The sequence below is a fragment of the Mixophyes fleayi genome, chromosome 7, assembly GCF_038048845.1.
Source record: "Mixophyes fleayi isolate aMixFle1 chromosome 7, aMixFle1.hap1, whole genome shotgun sequence".
NCBI lineage: Eukaryota > Metazoa > Chordata > Amphibia > Anura > Limnodynastidae > Mixophyes > Mixophyes fleayi.
Window position 1 is genome coordinate 6,405,528 of NC_134408.1, and position 19,756 is coordinate 6,425,283.

Genomic DNA, 19,756 nt, shown 5'->3' on the forward strand with positions numbered 1-19,756 from the left:
CTCCCACCCCTCCTCTGCTTGGGTAATATCCCTCATCCCCTTCAATGTTTGCTGCCTTTCCTTTCTATCATCCTGTAACTTTCTGAGGTAATTTATCCCTGAAATCTGCCCCATGTCACTAGTATTCTGTCTGTGATGTTGTACTATGGCCCCTAGTGGCAGCAGGCAATGGACCAGCTCCCAGATTACAAGGGGGGTCCGAGGACCTTCTCCCCTCCGTCCTGGAACCCCAGCTGTCACTCTCAGATTGTCCTGCTTCTTTTGATTCTTCACAGTCTTCCTATTTACTAATTATACTCCAATTCTAATTAGGAAATATGCTCAGTAGAAAGGCATTGCTCAGGTTTACTCTTAAGATATCACAGGTAGTAAATGTTTCCTATCATCTCACGGTAAGAATACCTTACTGACAACAGAGAACATATATCAGGATAAAGATAATTACACTGATCTCTTAAGGACACCTAGGCAGTTACTGTATCAGCTGGAGTCTACACCTTCCACAGTCTCCCACTTGTATAATCAACAGGCTCAGCATAAGAACTTATTTTGTACATGTTTATATAAACATAAGGACTTGGAATCCAGGAAGATATATAATTATTTTCAGGGACTTATAGCACATTGGCACTAAGCCCATTTGTAGCAGATTAGTTTCTGCTGGTATACACAAAGCACCCAAGCCCCATTAACCAGGGCTATCTATTTATGAAAAATGGGGCCCACCAAAGTCATCCAGGATCTAGCTATAACATTCAGGTAAAGTTATTTGTTAACTCAATATAATCCTAAGAAACAAATACATATAGGACTATTTCAAGTACACATGCTGTACAAAGAGTACAGTATAGATACTCTTCTGTGTCCTATATGTATGCCTTAATTATATATGAATTTTACACATTTGGTTTGACATTATATAAACATATCATATATACATATAACCATAAATGAATGTTGTATAGCCAGGTTTCGGGGTGATTAACAAATTACTAAACTGTAATGTTATAACTGTAAATATGATTTAACTATTTATTAAATGCTATTGATCATTTAACCCTCATTGAACGCAGTAGACGATTTTACAATGACAGAACTATATAGCGAATTTAACTTTGGAGATAACTCGAGCCTTCCAGCAATATTTTTTAATATATGTGATACAAATCACTATAATCTTTACAAGATTTTTTTGTTTAATATCATTAATGTTTCCCCTGAATGCGTTCAGATATTCTTTCAGCTTTGCCATCTTTTCAGCCTCACCTGTTGCATCACCGGATTCCAGCGAACTATTCATGTTTGACCTCTCCTTCCGAACTGTCATCTGAAATGACAATGGTGTCTAAATGAAGAACGGATTCGAAAATTTAGTTAATTTAACAATCCAATTTGACACAACTACTGCTATTGCTCACCTTGCACAGTGCTGGAAATCACTTTGTGCTGATGTCCCTCCTGGATTTGTCCATGTATGCTGCCATCATGGGTCATACCAACTAAACTATAGATGTGATATATTCACATATAGGCACAGGGCACAGCTTACCTTTTTTTTAACTCTTTAATGATATTTTATTACCTTAGGTTCCTCTTTTATTGCCACAATTCCTATGTCTCTATTTTCCTCTCTTATTTCCAAAATGGGCTATGGCTTCTTCTCTTTTTTTTCCTATGTTGATGTAGCCAGTTGATCACATATTTTTTTTTCTGTAAATAGATTGCACTGTTTTACTAATCCCTATTGATCGTTATTGTTATCATTAATTACTAACACTGTTTACTAACCACTTTTACAAAGCTTTAATTACAAGTTTTAATATTCATTTATATTTGTTTCAACTTACCTTGCTCCTTGTTCTTCAAATCTCACCATCGCTTCTGTATGTGAAATTTGCCTCTTTTTTTCAAAGTTTTTCTCGAAGCATGTTAATCAACTTCTGCATTATTATTTCCTTTTAACCATTTTTTAATCCAGTATAGGTGGAGTAGGGTAGGTGTGAGGGTGTACCAGTGTGAGCAGTATAGGTGGAGTAAGGTAGGTGTGAGGGTGTACCAGTGTGAGCAGTATAGGTGGAGTAGGGTAAATGTGAGGCTGTACCAGTGTGAGCAGTATAGGTGGAGTAGAGTAGATGTGAGGATGTACCAGTGTGAGCAGTATAGGTGGAGTAGGATAAATGTGAGGGTGTACCAGTGTGAGCAGTATAGGTGGAGTAGGGTAGGTGTGAGGGTGTACCAGTGTGAGTAGTATAGGTGGAGTAGGGTAGGTGTGACGGTATACCAGTGTGAGTAGTATAGGTGGAGTAGGGTAAATGTGAGGGTGTACCAATGCAAGCAGTATAAGTGGGTGTAGGGTAGGTATGAGGGTGTACCAGTGTGAGCAGTATAGGTGGAGTAGGGTAGGTGTGAGGGTGTACCAGTGTGAGTAGTATAGGTGGAGTAGGGTAGGTGTGAGGGTGTACCAGTGTGAGTAGTATAGGTGGAGTAGGGTAAATGTGAGGGTGTACCAATGCAAGCAGTATAAGTTGGTGTAGGGTAGGTATGAGGGTGTACAGTGGGAGTAGGGTAATAGTGAGTATTGTAAACTCTAATAGAGATCGGTTTTCAGAGAGCGTTTAAACATTTGAAGGCTGTGGGGGGTCTGATCAGAATAGTATTGATTATTGAATTCCTATAAGAAGGCACTTTCTCATTAGATGTCGTCTTGGTGGTTATCAGAGATGAGTCACGGCGCAGATTTGAGTTAAATCTAAGAGATAGAGTATTTTGACATGAGGATTGAGATGTATGAAGGGTAGATGTTATTAAGGGCATTGTATGTAAGGATGAGTCATTTGAATTAGATTCTGGAGGTCACAGGCAGCCGGTATAGGGACTTTCAAAGTGGAGCAGCAGATGGGGAGAGGCAAGAAAAGACCAGTCTTGCTGCAGTATTAAAGGTAGATTGAAGCGGTGATAGAAGGAGGCTGCAGTAGTCAAGGCGGGAGATGATGAGAGAATGGATAAGAGTTTTGGTAGCACCTGGGTAAGAGAAGGGAGTATTCTCGAATATGCCTAAGGAGGAGGAGCCAGAACTGGGATAAAGACTAAATGTGAGGAATAAAGCATATGGATTTTAATTTGCGATTGAACAATACTGAAAAACTTGGACATTTCCGAAAACAGATCTTTAAAATCTAGGCCAGTTCTGGACAGCAGAACTGGTCCACATTGTGTTTTATTGTGTTACTCGATCCTGGCACTTCTGGGACTTCACAGTATGTTCGCTCATATCTAAGAGAGACTATTCCAACTTGTCCTGTTTGTTTAGAGTTATGGGGAAAATAAGGTTTGTGAGTTGAAGATTTTGGGTCAGAAAAATGGGGACTGTCTTGAACTGTGACATCTGAGACCTGTATAAATAGAGCTATTTTGCAAGACCAAAGTAAGAAATAACTACATCCACATGGGGGGATTATTGGACTGTATCTCATGACAGTTGATCATTTTAGAGGATGACGTCTGTCCCACACAGGGAAGGTAACATCTACCTAGTATTTCTTTTTTATTTACCCCGTAAACTGGAAAACCAGTCCAGCCAGTTATTCATGGCTTCTGGGTGCCTGCTATAAAACAGAAATATAAATAACTAGGTTGGTTATCTAGAGAAAGAAATGTAGAAATCAGGGGCCTGATTCATTAAGGATCTTAAATGAAGAGGATCCTTATTTCAGTCTCCTGGACAAAACCATGTTACAATGCAAGGGGTGCAAATGAGTGTTCTGTTTTGCACATAAGTTAAATACTGACTGTTTTTTCATGTAACACACACATATCAATTTTAAATGTCAGTGTACAAATAAGGTATCAAGTATTTTTGTGTTACATGAAAAAACAGTCAGTATTTAACTTATGTGCAAAACAGAACACTCATTTGTAACATGGTTCTGTCCAGGACACCTACATAAGGATCCTCTTCATTTAAGATCCTTAATGAATCAGACCCCTGGTGACAATTGTGTTACGTTCGAGATCACCCGTCCCCGTAGGATCTGATTACTGAGACATTCACAAGAAAGAGGTGAGGTCTGAGTGTGAAGGAAAAGGTCAGAAAGTAGAACAAATATTTCTTTAGTCTTCAAAATATCACTAGGCTGTCCCTTAGAGCTCTCTCTTACAGGGGCGGATCTATATGTGTTTTTTTAGTCCCTACCCACTTTTTTTGAAGAGCGCTTTCAGTGGGTTGCCTGTGGCCACACACTATGTTCAGGTTCAAGTCGGCAGAGACAGCCATGCCAAGTATGCTGGCCGGCCGCTCTGCTTGTGTTTAAAACACAATCAGAACGGCCAAGCAGGATTCTCTATCTGCCGACACGGACCTGCTCAGAATGTGCGGTCGCAGGCAGCACTAACTTGCTAGGTGGGTTTGGAAGGGGGGGGGGGCGATTATCCCGATCGCCATCCCCTGGATCTGCCAGTGCTCCCTTCCCTCCCTACCTCCCCAAATTTCCCATCTGCGGGACAAACATTACCCCGGGCAAGACAGCGTGACAGAGCCTTATATTGGGACTGTCCCACTGATATCAGGACAGTTGGGAGGTGTTAAAATTCCTTTCATCCTCCAACCAACACTTAAGGAGCGATGAGAAATCAGAGACTTGGGAGGAAACATGGAACACACTATAATAGGTACATTAGCTGCCTCTGCAACAAGACAATGCATTTACTCAGAGAGAGAGAGTGAAACAAAGAGCGTGAGAGAGCAGTAGGGAGAGAGATACCTAAACCCCTTCCCCCACACACACACACACACCAAGCATAAAAAATAACAGTTTTTCCCAAATTTTAAATCTGGTAGCTCTGGCAGATGGGACATTGACTCCCACAGAGAAGTCATCTTGTTGTACTTTGCATTGTGTTTCTGCTAACGCAACCAGCATGCAGCATCTTAGTAATTTGTTTGGATGGAGAGTCTGTTCTGAAAGCAATAGAACGGAAATGTAAGTGCAGATACATCCTGTTTCACTATTCCCTGAGGCAGATCCACAAGAGGTCAGTATTGTACACATAAACATTTCCAGTATATGTACAATACAACTCAGTATACAGTATACATCGGATGCAATTCTGGTGAAACAAGGATACAATGGATACACCAGCATCAGTCTGAGGTTTCTAGAGTAGTGGCCACTATCCAATCAATTTTCATAAATTCTGGTCCCCAAATACGTCACTATGGGAAAGTATCAAAAATAAATAATAAGGTAACATGGATATTTGATATAAAAGGAGAATATATTAACTGTTATCATCATCGCCATTTATCTTTATAGCGCCACTAATTCCACAGCGCTGTACAGAGAACTCATTCACATCAGTCCCTGCCCCATTGGGGCTTACAGTTTAAATTCCCTAACACACACACACACACACACACACACACACACCCCCCCCCCCCCCCCCCACCCCCCCCCCCCCCTTAACCTACCAGTAGTGTGGGAGGAAACCGGAGCACCCGGAGGAAACCCACGCAAACACAGGGAGAACATACAAACTCCTCACAGATAATGGTTCTCTGGGTGTAGGGTGACAAGCATACCCTGCAGTCTAATAAGAGATGTGCTGTAATTATCTGCAATTAATCATTGGAGACTGAGACCAAACTTGGTGATTGGACTCATTCTCTGAATCAGTCATCTGACTGTCTAATTTGCATTGATTCCAACTGAAGCCTCTGATTTGTGTTTTAAGGGGTAAAGTTATCAAAAGTTCTAACAAGCAAAAGTGGAGGTGTTGCCCACATCAACCAATCAGATTCTAGCTATTATGTTCTAGAATGTACTAGCTAAATAATAGCTAGAATCTGATCGGTTGCTATGGGCAACACCTCCACTTTTGCTTTTCAAAGCTTTGATAAACATATCCCAAAGCCCATCCAGCAGTAAGCTGCAGTCTATACCCCAACAGGGGTATGTTATGGTAGGTCAAACATTGTTCCATGCTGGTTGCCCCCTGTGTTACCTGTATGGCTTTGGGCTAAGAACTGCTCTGGGAAATCTCTGCATTGTCCTCTCATGTATTAGTAGGCTTTAACCCCTTCATGACCGGGACTATTCTATATCACTGTGACCATGTTGGTTTAACTGCAATAACTCTTTATATGCACTGTGGGCTAAAACTAATAGGGCACCACTTTGGCTGTCTCTTGGTAGCACAATTAAATAAATAATCATTGTTTATTATATAGGATAAAAAGGCCGAACACTAGGAAAGTAATAGCATTTTTATCTGCTCTTTTTTTCATAATATATAGTACTCTATGTGTGTATATACATATGTGTGTATACTAGTACTGACACTGATTACCAGAAGCCAGCATGTGTGCTTTAATCTGTCCATGTGTATGTGATATCGGCTAATAACTAGTGTGTGTATTGTAATTGTTAAGTTCCTCTCACCATATGTGTGAGACTGAAGATTTGCAGCTAAACATTGACAATAACACTAAAATGACGCTGTTCAAGCTTGTAATGCGAGGGTTCAAAATACACCTTGGCGCACGTTCCCTTTACTTCAGTGGGAATGTTGTGTCAGGTTCATGGACGGAATTATCTGAGAGTATTTGTAGAGATATAATCAGACACTGTCATCATTGCTCTGTCTAAACATGTGGAATGAAAATTGACTGCAACTAGTACAATTATACATTACTATTATTATTATTATTATTATTATTATTATTATTATTATTATGTAGTTTTAGGGTTAATTGTGCAGATAACAGTTTGCAAACATTTCCTGCCTCACTTTTCTGCAACTGTAAACTCTCATTATCCTTGAAAGCTTTTATTTTATGGGTTGTTGTATTTTTTATCTACAATCTGTGTAACACAATGTGTGTAATAATGTCGTTTTTGAATACATTTTGGGAGGATTTTCTCTGATTTAAATGTGATGAGTTTAGAAATCCATTTTGTACTAATGTATGAAATTAAATAGTCCTAAATTAAAACCTACCTCTTGGATTTCTAGTAAACGCCAAGTATCCCATCTCCTTCCTCTGACGCAGTGTTATCTCTGGAGATATCGTTGGTTTGGAGTTGATAGAACAACACACAAAACCAAATTTGGGGTCTGGAACAAATTTTTCAATATGTGGTCATAGAGATCCCATACATTGCAACTGAGAATCATCATCATCAGCTATTATTTATATAGTGCCACTAATTCTGCAGCGCTGTACAGAGAACTCACATCAGCCCCTGCCCCATTGGAGCTTACAGTCTAAATATCATACCATACACAGACCGAGAGAGGCTAAGGTCAATTTAATAACAGCCAATTAACCTACTAGTATGTCTTTTGGAGTGTGGGAAGGAACCGGATCAAACACACGCAAACACGGGGAGAACATACAAACTCCACACACATAAGGCCATGGTCAGTAATGAAACTCATGACCCCAGTGCTGTGAGGCAGAAGTCCTAACCACTGAGCCACTGGGCTGCTAATTGGTTTTTATGCCTTGGTAGTTGACTTGCGCTCTGTTACCAACACTGTGTATTTGCCAAACTTAACTAATATTGTAGTGGCACTTGTACCTCTGCCACAGTAATACCTGTTCTCAGGATGACAAGAACAGAACAGCAGCACAAAAAAATGCATTATTTTTAGAATAATATAGTAATCTAACTATGTATATATTTTCCCACTTGTGGAACAATATGAAATGGTTTTGTAATGTCCAAATAGACCATATTGCTAAAATTGGATGTACAACTTACTTTGTAGGTACTGGTAGGTACTTCCACATAGAAACAGACCAGATTAGTTTGGCATTACGGGACTCTTTAGACTGTGTTGACTCTGTTATTAATGTCACTACTGTCTGCGTGGTGATTTAGATGTATACTTTCAGACCTCTGGAAAGGTTCCTACTTGTAGTCTAGCTCAGTGTTCTTCATCCCTGGATCAGTAGGATGTCCAACAGACAGTTTCTCCCGCTGCATGTGCAGGTTTACTGACAGGTGTTAGTTGGGTGTGGAACTGACACAGTAGCACAGAGCAATTACAGTTGACACAGTGGAAGACCATATCACAAAAATCCATATTGTCTCTTAATACAACCAGTAGTCTTCCTTTATACAATGGCCCCAGATGGCTCACTCCTCCTAGAATTGTCACCCATACTCTTTCAGGGTCTCTCCTTTTTCCCTGATCTCATGGAGTTAAGGTGGAAGATGAAGTTCTTACCCCGGGCACCGCAGAGGTCATTGAAATGCTCCGGTCCTGCCACATCACTTGGGGGAATCACACATTTAAATACATCCAAAAGGGGCGTTACATTTATTTTCAGTAATACCTTTATTGATTTTCACTTATACCAGGTTCACTGGTCTATAATTTCCTGCATTTCATTGTGCTCCAATTTTAAGTGCTGGTGTGACAGGATGGACCGCCTATGCCACCCTCTCTGTTGTGTTTCCCGGGACTAGTTGGGCTTGCCTTGCCACCGTCCATAGGTGGAGTTTATGCTGCTGCCACCATTGGACACTTTGCGCCGTCCAGAATAGACTCCTTCTGGGTAACTCTCGTTGCTAGTGTTCCCCCTTGCTCGTACACCTGGACTGGTTCGCCTGACCTCTAACTGTAGATCAGTGTTGCTGTGGATGGTGCCCCCTTTCCTATCACACTGGCCAGAACTGCAGTAGTGGGCAAAGCATTTGTGCTGAAATTGCTGGGTCCCAACCTCAGAACAGCCAGATAATGGATTAGATTGGTCTAATCTGTGGTCACAGGAATTACAGCAGGAAAGTTGGTGTCAAAGCAGGATCCTTAAGCAGTTGATGTTTATTAGCTCAGGAAGCCCTGAAAAGGACAGTTACCTCCACTAGTTGAAGGTACTAGTGACATTAAGAAATGTACAGATGGAATAATCCATTTCAGTGTAACACAGTGCTCTTTTTATACAGTTTTGGAGATTAATTTGGCAGAGGTAATCCAGCTTCCTGCCCCTTTAACCAATCTAGACTTATTCATGCAGCATGCACATGAATACAGGTGCAGGCTGAATACAGGTGCTTTGATAAAGAGCTCTATAGGGGCACGAAACGCGTCAGCGGGGTTTCTGTGTACTGTATATCCGGATTTGCATGTGCCTTTCACTGAATTATGTATGTGTGGCATATCTAACTGGCAAAATATCCCCCACTACTAATCAAGTGTTTCTGGGGACTTGAGTATTACCTGCTGGTCCATACAGAGGGCTTTCATCATAATTCGCTCCAAGAAAACCACCCGAGTGTGCTGAATAATCTCCAGCTGAAAACAAGATGGCATTGTATCTGGGATTTAAATCGCTAGTGGAGCCGGCACTCTGGAGGTGAGCTGCATTTGGAGACAGCAATATTGTCCGTAAATCGGATCATTAGATCCTCTGGTGGACCACTACTATATCAGGTGACTGAGAGTTTGTTGTTACTTGCCATACACATTGTCCGTATATGCCATACACATTACAACGGGCGAATACTCATGGCAGTTACTTTCTGAGACCATACTATCGATCAGTGCACACTGTTAAGTTTGATGTTTGGATCCATAATCAAGGTTCTACGTGTATATCGGGACTATTTTTTATGTGTACACCATCGTTTTCTGCAGCCGCGGTTGTTATTTGTTTGTTCTGTTTTTGTTTTTAATTTATTGTCAGTTTATATACGTGTTTTTATACAGGTTATTTGGATTATTAAGTGACTGCAAATTTAGCTCACTTTGAATATAAAACCATTGTCAATTTTATTAAATACAGAGTTATAATCTAACCAATGTGGATTGTCTTTTCTCAATTGACAGGAGAACCTCCGAATTAATTGTTTTCTATACTGTTGACTACTAGCAGCGCGACCCCCATCTGTTGTTTTGTGTTTTCCAATACTATTGTGGGAGTGAGCTACCCATTGAGGGTCTGCAGCAGCGAAGTAGTATACCTATTAGTAGGTTTCTCCATTCCCTATTTCTCTCATATATTAGGCACCATCCCAGTTACCTCCAGTGTGCGCCCTAATCCCTAATTTTTTTTAGTATATATATATATATATATATATATATATATATATATATATATATATATATATATATATATATATATTGCGTCAGTACCTCTATTCACCAGAGGTGCTGCTATCATGCCTTCTTTGTTGTACTAGGGGTTAACCTTCTCATTTATTATCGCTAGCACCTGGGTGTGTCCCTACTTATACCAGTCATTCCCAGCATACATTGCTGGTTATTGTTGTCCCATGCTGTTGTAGCTTTTTCATGCTTCTGTGCTTCTGGTTTACCTGCTGAAAGGAATATAAAAGGCGCTCTACGGTGTTAATACCGATCAATAGACAATGAATAACAATACTAGCTGCTACAAGAGAAACATCCTACTGGAATGTATCATGCGATATTTTGGAAAGGGAATATGAGCGCTGGTATGTTAATTCAATTTATTTCTAAATTAGTACAGTGTCAAAGTAAAGATAGGTAAAATATATAATTGAACTTCGGTATGGACAATATATTAAAACAACGTTGCACATCAATTTCAATAAGCCACATATGTATGCCAAAAAAAATATAATATATATAAAAAAATATATCAATAATATGAAAATATATAAATCCCTGTAAAAAAAAAAAGGAAGAATAACATCTGGATAAAATGATTTGATGATATGATTTATTATACAGTCACGCGTTTCTCTGCAGCTAGGTGGCGGTTTCATCAGAGGTCCAATGATATACTAAGCACACATGCGTGTACCAGGTGTTTTATCAGTTATTAATCTTGTTAGTCTTAGATGCACTTTCTTCTGAATCAGACCAATAGTACTTAATGTGTTATTGAGCGCGACATATGTTCCCTAGCATTGTTTCTTCCTTTCAGCATGAAAATATTTGGTCTCATTTAGCACTGGACATAAGAAAGCTGAGTGTTGCTGTTTCAGTTGACATTTTGCATTAAGTAAATGGCCCCTGTTGTTTGTATTACAATGCAATTTTTTGACATATAAGGTTATAATTATTGAGTACAAATGCATTTATTACAAGAATTTTGAATAAATTGTGCAAGCAGAAGTATTAACAAGAACATATATTAACAAAAAAAGTAACAAAACATTTTAGAAAAAAAGATTTTCTGATACTAATTCCCATAGTTTATCTTTTTGTAGCTCAAAGATTACAGCTTTTAAATCATACGCTCAGCTGCCAACTCTCTCAGCACCTCTGTTTATTTACTTTTTGGACAAAGTCCATCTACCAGTAGTGAATTTAATATGCATCAAGGACCCCATCCCCCTAGGTCAGTGTTTCCCAAACCCAGTCCTCAGGGACCCCTAACAGTGCTTGTTTTCCATATCTCTTTGCAGGAGCACAGGTGTATTCATTACTGACTGACATATTTTGAAAGATCCACAGGTTGCACTAATTTCACTTGTGACCTGGAAAATCTGTACTGTTAGGGGTCCATGAGGACTGGGTTTGGGAAACCCTGCACTAGGTGGTAGGTAATGTTATACATTACCATAATCTACCAATACTTTGGGTCACGTTCGGCCAGTAGAGATAAGCCAAGCTCCTCTCCCACTGATCGTAGACTCTCTGAACCCACTGAACTAGTTTCTTTGCAGCCACTTAAGCTAAGCAGGTATTATGGAAAAACTAACAATTTCCTTCAAATTTAATTTCTTCTCCCCATAGAATGTGGAAAACCTCAGGTGGTCAATCGGATTATGGGGGGACAGAGTGCACAGCCCGGCCAGTGGCCTTGGCAAGTGAGCTTACGACTTGATGGCAAACACTTTTGTGGTGGATCCCTTATCAGTACAACGTGGGTTGTGTCTGCCGCTCACTGTGTTACAAGGTTAGTTACTGAATAGCATTATATAGCATATAGCAGGGGAAGAGAGTGGGATGTTGCCTATAGCAACCAATCAGATTCTACCTTTCATTTATTCATTTATTTAGTACTTTCTACAAAATGACAGCTAGAATCTGATTGGTTGCTATAGGCAACATCTCCACTTTTTCAAACCCGCAGCTTAGTAAATCTAGCCCTAAGTGTTGTGAGTGCCCCAGTAGAGTCTGCTAATTAAGTACAGACGGTGTCCAGCTTTCATAGTCTAAGGACTCATAACCTCTGACATTTTACATGCATTGTAAATGGGTCTGTCTTGAGAAACCATGCTCTCTAGTGTGACCATACACACCAGTATTTTCACTAGTGTTGCTTCACATTGCAGCCTTCAGAATGCATGTTTACATTTTTACCAACCTTAAAAAAAAATGCAAAAAAGACCCCAGTTGCTATTTGGCTTAACCTAAAAATCTGTGTATATGCCCTGCAATATATGTGTCTAGTGACTGGCATCCCATCATGCTGTAAACTTCCTTAAGAGTACTTGACATAAATAATTTTGGAAGCGAGTCTTGAGCTTTAGCAGGACAGAGAGTAGGACACCATGAGACCATAGAGAGATTAGTCTCACAGATAACCCACATTCATTTGCTCCATAACTTAGCATAATGCGCACATAATGCAGATTAACAGTTGATTTTTCCTTAATTTATTTTTGTTATCATTCTTCTTACAGTGGTGTAACAACCTCCTCACTTACAGTCCATCTCGGTACATATCAAATTGACATGCCAAATCCTAATGAGACTATTGTTGCTATGAAAAGCTTCATTAAGAATCCTAACTACACTGAAACGGGGTCCCTGGGTGACATCAGTCTGATAGAGCTGGCAACCCCCGTGAACTACACGACTTACATCCTCCCAGTCTGTCTCCCGACAGCCAACGTAGAGTTTCCTATGGGCCTCTACTGCTGGGTCACAGGATGGGGGGACACACGATCTGGCGGTATGTATCTCTATAATATAATAGTTATATTATATATGTGCTCTATTTATACCACATGTCCTTCACATTTAAAACTCAATAAAGAGAAGCCAGGGGCAGTGTCATTTTGAGAGGAGCATTTGAGTAAGAACTCATCACTTCCATAGTTGGAGGTTGTGAGGTGATGAGAGGTAAATGCCTCTCCTTGTGCAAAACGAGGCTGTGCCGCATTTTGTACAAGGAGTGGACCTTAGGCAGGTGTACTCTGTACTCGTTTTGTTCTCACGGATCCGCCAGGTCGCAGGAGATGTGTGTACCGTCCAGTTCAAATAAAGGTTAAGCCCACCAGTTCCTACTCGTTTTCCCGAATTATGTGTTAACCCATGTATTTATTATGTGTGCATATACTGTGTTTCATGTTTATACTGGTACCTGGTCTCCAAAAGAGCTATATCCACCCAGAGAGAGACTGATCGAACCGATGTGGAGCCAGGCACAGACTATTACAGAGGAGCACAAAGTGAGGGATCCAAACTACTACTGATAGCCAGGTTAGGTTTCCAGAGGACCATTAAAACTCTGTAGGAAGTGCCAGCCATCCAAGGAGAAGATCCATTTTGTGAGCTTAACATCTTCAGAGAGCTGGAACTGCTCCAGGCAGGGAGTCTGACTTGGAGATACGCGACACCTGAGATAGGCTCCATCCCCTGGAAGATAGGGTAACAATTGGGTAACTAAGGAAGGCATGATCCAGCCCTGAAAGATAAGGACAGTCAATGAGGGAGCCTTGAACTGAAACATTGTCCTGAAGGCTGAGATGTGAGGACCGCTTAGGAACCATTGACATGGATTTTTGTGTTTGTGGGCTGAATGCCAAGACTGGTAAGTGGTTATGGCTTCCTCTGGGTTGAATGAAGATCGTAGTGCTATTGAAGGACTACAAGGATTACCAATACTTTTGGCTTGTGTGCCATGTGCCATTTGCTATAGTATGACTATGTTATTATTATTATTATTATCATTTATTTGTTAGGCGCCACAAGATTTCCGTAGCACCGTACACAGTACAAACAGTAGACTTTACAGGGTGAAACAGTACAGAACAATTAACGAAAATACCAATACTTCAGAAACTCCAGGCAGGCTGCTGCAATAAGCATGGAGCCGAAGAACAGGTGAGGAGACAGGAGGGAAGAGGGCCCTGCTCATGTGAGCTTATATCCTAAAGGAGGGTAGACAGAACCAGGCACAAGGGGAGCCAGAAGAGAGAAGGGAGAGCGAGTGGAGGAGGTGAGGTGGTTAAGTAGATGGTTGGTAGGCTTTGCGAAAGAGGTGAGTTTTCAGTGCACGTTTGAAGCAGCACAGAGTAGGAGAGAGATGGATGGAGCGAGGGAGGTCGTTCCAGTGAAGGGGGGCTGCACGGGAAAAGTCTTGGATTCTGGAGTGTGAAGAAGTGATAAGAGAGGAGGAGAGGCGGCAATCATTGGCTGAGCGCAGGGAGCGGGCAGGAGTGTGTATGGAGAAGAGGTTAGAAATGTAGGGGGCAGTAGAGTGGGAGAGAGCCTTGTATGTGGTGGTGAGGAGTTTGAAGAGGATTCTATAGGGGAAGGGAAGCCAGTGTAGGGCGAGGCAGAGAGGGGAGGAGGAGTGGCGTGAGAGGAAGATGAGTCTTGCAGCCGCGTTGAGTAAAGAGCGGAGGGGGGAGAGATGGGAGTGGGGGAGGCCAGTGAGGAGAAGGTTGCAATAATCCAGGCAGGAGATGATGAGTGCGTGGATGATGGTTTTGGTGGCATCCTGAGAGAGGAAGGGACGGATGCGGGCGATGTTGCGTAGTTGGAAGCGACAGGACTGGGGAAGGGAAAGAATGTGGGGGGCAAAAGAAAGAGAAGTGTCAAGGGTGACGCCTAGGCAGCAGAGTTGGGTGACAGAGGAGATGGTGGTGTTGTTGACGACAATAGAGAGGTCGTGATGGGATGGGAGTCTGGGCGGAGGAAAGACAATGAGTTCCGTTTTGGAGATATTGATTTTAAGAAAGCGCGCAGACATCCAGGAGTAGATGGCGAAGAGACAGTCAGATACCCGAGAGAGGAAGGTGGAGGAAAGATCGGGAGAAGAGATGTAGAGTTGAATGTCATCAGCATACAGGTGATACTGAAGACCAAAAGAGGAGATGAGAGCATCAAGTGAGGAAGTATAGAGTGAGAAGAGTAAAGGACCGAGAACAGAGCCCTGCGGGACTCCTACAGGGAGAGAGTAGGGGGAGGAGGAAGAACTAGACGTGGATACAGAGAAGGAGCGGTTAGCAAGGTATGAGGTGAACCAAGCAAGGACCGAACCAGAGAGGCCAAGGGACAGAAGGGTTTGCAGCAGGAGGGGGTGGTCCACGGTGTCAAAGGCTGCGGAGAGGTCAAGGAGGATAAGTAGGGAGAAGTGACCCTTGGACTTGGCCGATAGGAGATCATTAGTAGCCTTGGCCAGGGCAGTTTCAGTGGAGTGGAGGGGACGGTAGCCAGATTGGAGAGGGTCAAGGAGGGAATAGTCGGAGAGGTGTCTGGCGAGGCGGCTGCAGACAATCCGCTTGAGTAATTTGGAGGCATAGGGGAGTAGTGAGATAGGGCGATAGTTAGCAAGAGATGTGGGGTCGAGATTGGGTTATTTGAGGATAGGAGAGATAAGAGCGTGTTTGAAAGAGGAGGGGACTGTACCAGAGGAAAGAGATAAGTTGAAGAGGTGAGCAAGGTAAGAACAGGCAGTGGGAGAGAGAGCGCGAAGGAAGTGAGAGGGGATGGGGTCGAGAGGACAGGTAGAGGGTGGGGAGGAGAGAATAAAAGAGCGGACTTCTTCACCTGTAATGGGGCAAAAGGAGCCCCAGAGTTGGTTGTTGGGGGGAGGTGAGGCAATGAGGGTGGCGGGGGAAGGTGAGGAGGATATGTTCAGTCTGATGGCCTCAATTTTGGACAAGAAAAAGGTGGCGAAGTCAGAAGCAGTGAGGGAGGACGGGACAGAGGGGGGGGGAGAGAGAGTAGGGAGTTAAAGGTGGCAAAGAGGCGGCGGGGATGGGAGGACTGAGAAGAAATGAGGGACTTGAAGAAGGTTTGTTTAGCGAGGGAGAGGGCAGAGCAGAAAGAGGAGAGGATGAATTTAAAGTGAAGGAAGTCAGCTAGGGAACGAGATTTTCTCCAGAGGCGTTAACTATAGCATTAAGTGCTTTATCCGGATATTTGCCTGTAAGTGAAACTGTGTTCCCAAGACCACAATAATAACGGCAGGTGATATCCTGCAGATAGCCCAGCAAGTGATGATCTGTCCAGGAGCCTTTGCCGGAGTAACGCCAAACATACTCTCCTCTAGTTGGCCACAGTAAATAGCATGTGGGTGCCCTAACATTGTGAAAGAGATCCATTTTCAGGTGCTCCTATTCTTCCAGAGAATAGTGTCTAGATTATGGTGTGGCAATGGTAGTCATTCCTATTATACAGCTTTCTGGCTGTTGCCAAATTATGCAAATTATTCCCCAGGACAGAGAATTCTGGAGCGTACGGTTTGTATGGGGCCAATCACAGCTGGAGTTTTCCTCATCTATATATCTGTAATGTTTGTTCAGTCATTTTTTACTTTTATAATTCTATTTATATGCCAACAACATTAGTTTATGCTTATAAGTCTATTTATATTAGTGCTTTGCAGTATTCTGGCAGGTTATATGATTGCTAAATGTTTTCTTTGCTTGGTTTGCCTAGCGCAGGGGAATGTATACCATAGACATAACCATAAAGCTGTGTCAGCCACGTCCTTGTTACATAGTCGTACTTTAATACCATTCTGCACTTGACTCCCCAAAATACATCATGTGCCATTGCCCATTATGTCACACATATTGTTTGTCATTAAGCCCCAAAACTAATGTATTGTGAGAGGACTATTACACTTCAATTTGATTAGTTATGGTGAAAAGAAGTTAAATGATGAATACTGAATGGTGAGCTTGACACACAGACTTACTAGGGCCATTATAGAAACTAAGTAAAGCCTTACAACAGGAATGTTTTTGAAAAGTCATCCATTAAATATTTATATTAGATGCATGTAAATTATAAAATATAAATTTATAAATGGTGATGATGATGATGATAAATTTAACGTCCCTTTAAATGTTGGCTTCATTTAGCCAATAGCAATCCTCTCTCCCTGTTCACCTGGGAATGACACCGTGTATGATGTTAAAGGATCAACAAGCACTTCCTACATGATGTAAGGGATGCTGCATGCAATTTCCCAGGACTGTATTTCACTGGACTTAGGGGGAGATTATTATTATTATTATTATTATTATTATTAATGTTTATTTGTAGGGTGCCACAAGGTTTCCGCAGTGCCGCACATAGTACAAACAGTAGACTATACAGAGTAGAACAGTACAGAACAATAAACACAAAGTATCAGAACTTCCGAAACTCCGGGAGGGCAGATACAGTAGAGACAGAGCAGATGAACAGGTATGGAGACTGGAGCGAAGAGGGCCCTGCTCATACGAGCTTACATCCTAAGGGGGAAGATTCAATTCAAAGGGATGTGCCTCTGGATCAGTCCGCGGAGACACTCCGAGGTGATGTATGGAATGAAATCTCCACCCTTTGTTACTCACACAACATAGAGGTTTACAGAAAACTGAGCAGAGATTCCTTACCCTAATGAACAGCAGTGTGTGCAGCTGGACATCAGAGGGATATCCGGCAGCACATCACTTTGAAATTAATCTCTCCATAGGTGTCAGGTTTGGAGGACGAGGGCACTGGTCAATTTGATGTGTGTAAGCAAATTGACCAATCATTGTACCATTTCGGCTCATCAAACCCCAAGCTAAACTGACCAGATTAATTACAGTTCATATGATATGATAAGAAATCAGTTTGAGCGTTGGCCCCATTGCTGCGTAGGTGACGTTATGGTTTGAGTCGGCATCGCACGTGTGTGTCGGAGGCTACGCTATGAACTGCAATCTGGCTAAATTGCCCACTGATCTGGTTTTTCAGTGGTTGAGCTGATTATCTAAATTGAATAGTAGCGACATTTTAAGCTGTCTCAGGAAGTGACAGGAATAAGACCCCGTCTGACACACTTGGTAAATTCACTTATTTCTTTCAGTGAGTCTCCCGAGTCCTCAGACTCTGCAGGAAGCGACAATCCCTCTGATCGACATGCCGACCTGTGACAACTTGTATCACATTAAGTCTGGCGTTAACAGTAGCGTCCCAATTATCCTGAGTGACATGATATGTGCGGGTTATCAGGTGGGAGGTACAGACTCATGTCAGGTGAGTGTTGTTACATTACAATGTTGTGATACATAAAACTGTTCCTCCCACCACAACCCCCAAATGACTCATACAGACTTCTCACACACTAGCTCTGAGTGACCACATTTCAGAAACAGTTTTTCCAAATGTCGTAGTTACTGGAAATAGATTCCAAGCAGTGGTTGAATTTGTCAGCCGGGGGTAGATTTACTAAACCTTCAAATTTTACTTTATAATTAGGTTTGATAAATCTACCGCACGACTCTTATAAACTGTGTAACGTGTAGATCATATAAATGTATTGTTTGTATATTTCCGTAAATAAAATGCATCTGAATTAAAAGACCAGAAACATTCAATTAAGCAAAATAAAAAATAAAAATGCCTTCATTCTCAACCAATAACCGAAGATCCTTATTTGGCTGGATAGAGTTCTTCACAAATCATTGGATAATTGAACAATTTCACACTCTTCTGGTCATGTAACTTAGGCATTTATTTTTTTGCCCTCCCATTTTAGGGTGACTCAGGAGGCCCCTTGGTGTGTTCTCAGAACGGACAGTGGTTCTTGGCTGGGTTAGTGAGTTGGGGAGATGGCTGTGGAATGTTAAACCGCCCTGGAGTTTATACCCGGTTGACTTCCTATCCGGACTGGATTATGACACATGCACCAGAAGTTGCCGAGAATATTCTGAATGTCACATTCACAGAAGTGATACAGAAAAATGCTTATCTGTCCATAGGCGTCACCAGCGGAGCAATACCTGTCACCCAAATTTTTCCAATCACATGGATATTAGTTCTACTGATCAGCTAGTAAGGCTATACTATGTATGTGTTACATGATGTTATTAAAGCATTAACCAATAAGCTCTGTCTCAATGGTTGTGAGGAGAAATTGTATCCTGGTCATTTGAGGACTGAATGAGGGAATATACAGAGTATCTGGTTATATTACAATGTGTATTATCTGTTCTGTTACACAATATATTGGTGTGTGATGGTATGGACCCTTACTTGTATATGAGTAGTTTCTCCCTGGCTATTATGTGTACATTGACAATATATTCACTCGGACAGGGCTTATGCAATGTATGATCTTTGATAAGTGTAATATACAAGTCTTGGAATGTTGTCTCTTTTGGAGGTATATATGATACCTCTTTTTCAGGTACTGGATGGATCTCAGGTGATGACTAGTTCCTTTGTATCTCTCTGTAGTTGTTGTCTCTCTAGTTATTATCTCTTATGTAGCTGCGTCTGTGGTTGCTCTCTTAACCTCTCTCACAGACTGTCAGCTCTCTTTATTTCTCTCCAGCTGAATCCTGTCAGCTCTCTTTATGTGAATAATGTCACACTGAATCTTCTAGGCCACCCACTGCAACAGTAATGGACAACAGACGGCCCATGCAGATCTCGGGATCTTCACCAGCTCCTTCATGCTTTGATGTCAGATTTGTTTGTGATAGCTAGTAACACTTGTTTATCTTACAGTATGTAACACCCCCTTTAGATCGGATCTGTGGGGTGTGACAAACAATAGATTTTTTCTATACAATCTACTCTTCTCAGCCTCTCTGCTTGG

At 41.7% G+C, this 19,756-nt stretch overlaps 1 protein-coding gene across 1 annotated transcript; it reads left to right on the forward strand.

Moving 5' to 3' along the window:
* Positions 1-10,450: 10,450 nt before the first annotated feature.
* On the forward strand, positions 10,451-18,988 carry LOC142098428 (serine protease 27-like). The gene is made up of 5 exons (XM_075181276.1): positions 10,451-10,460; positions 11,731-11,893; positions 12,624-12,895; positions 18,020-18,189; positions 18,692-18,988. Exons 1-5 carry the CDS (start codon positions 10,451-10,453, stop codon positions 18,986-18,988), a joined length of 912 nt encoding a protein of 303 aa, XP_075037377.1.
* Positions 18,989-19,756: the final 768 nt, after the last annotated feature.

Bases quoted from the DNA above. Each gene is read 5' to 3' on its own strand.
- LOC142098428 (XM_075181276.1), top strand. The intron at 12,896-18,019 runs GTATGTATCTCT...TATTTCTTTCAG, and splicing joins GGGGGACACACGATCTGGCG to TGAGTCTCCCGAGTCCTCAG. The intron at 18,190-18,691 runs GTGAGTGTTGTT...CTCCCATTTTAG, and splicing joins GAGGTACAGACTCATGTCAG to GGTGACTCAGGAGGCCCCTT.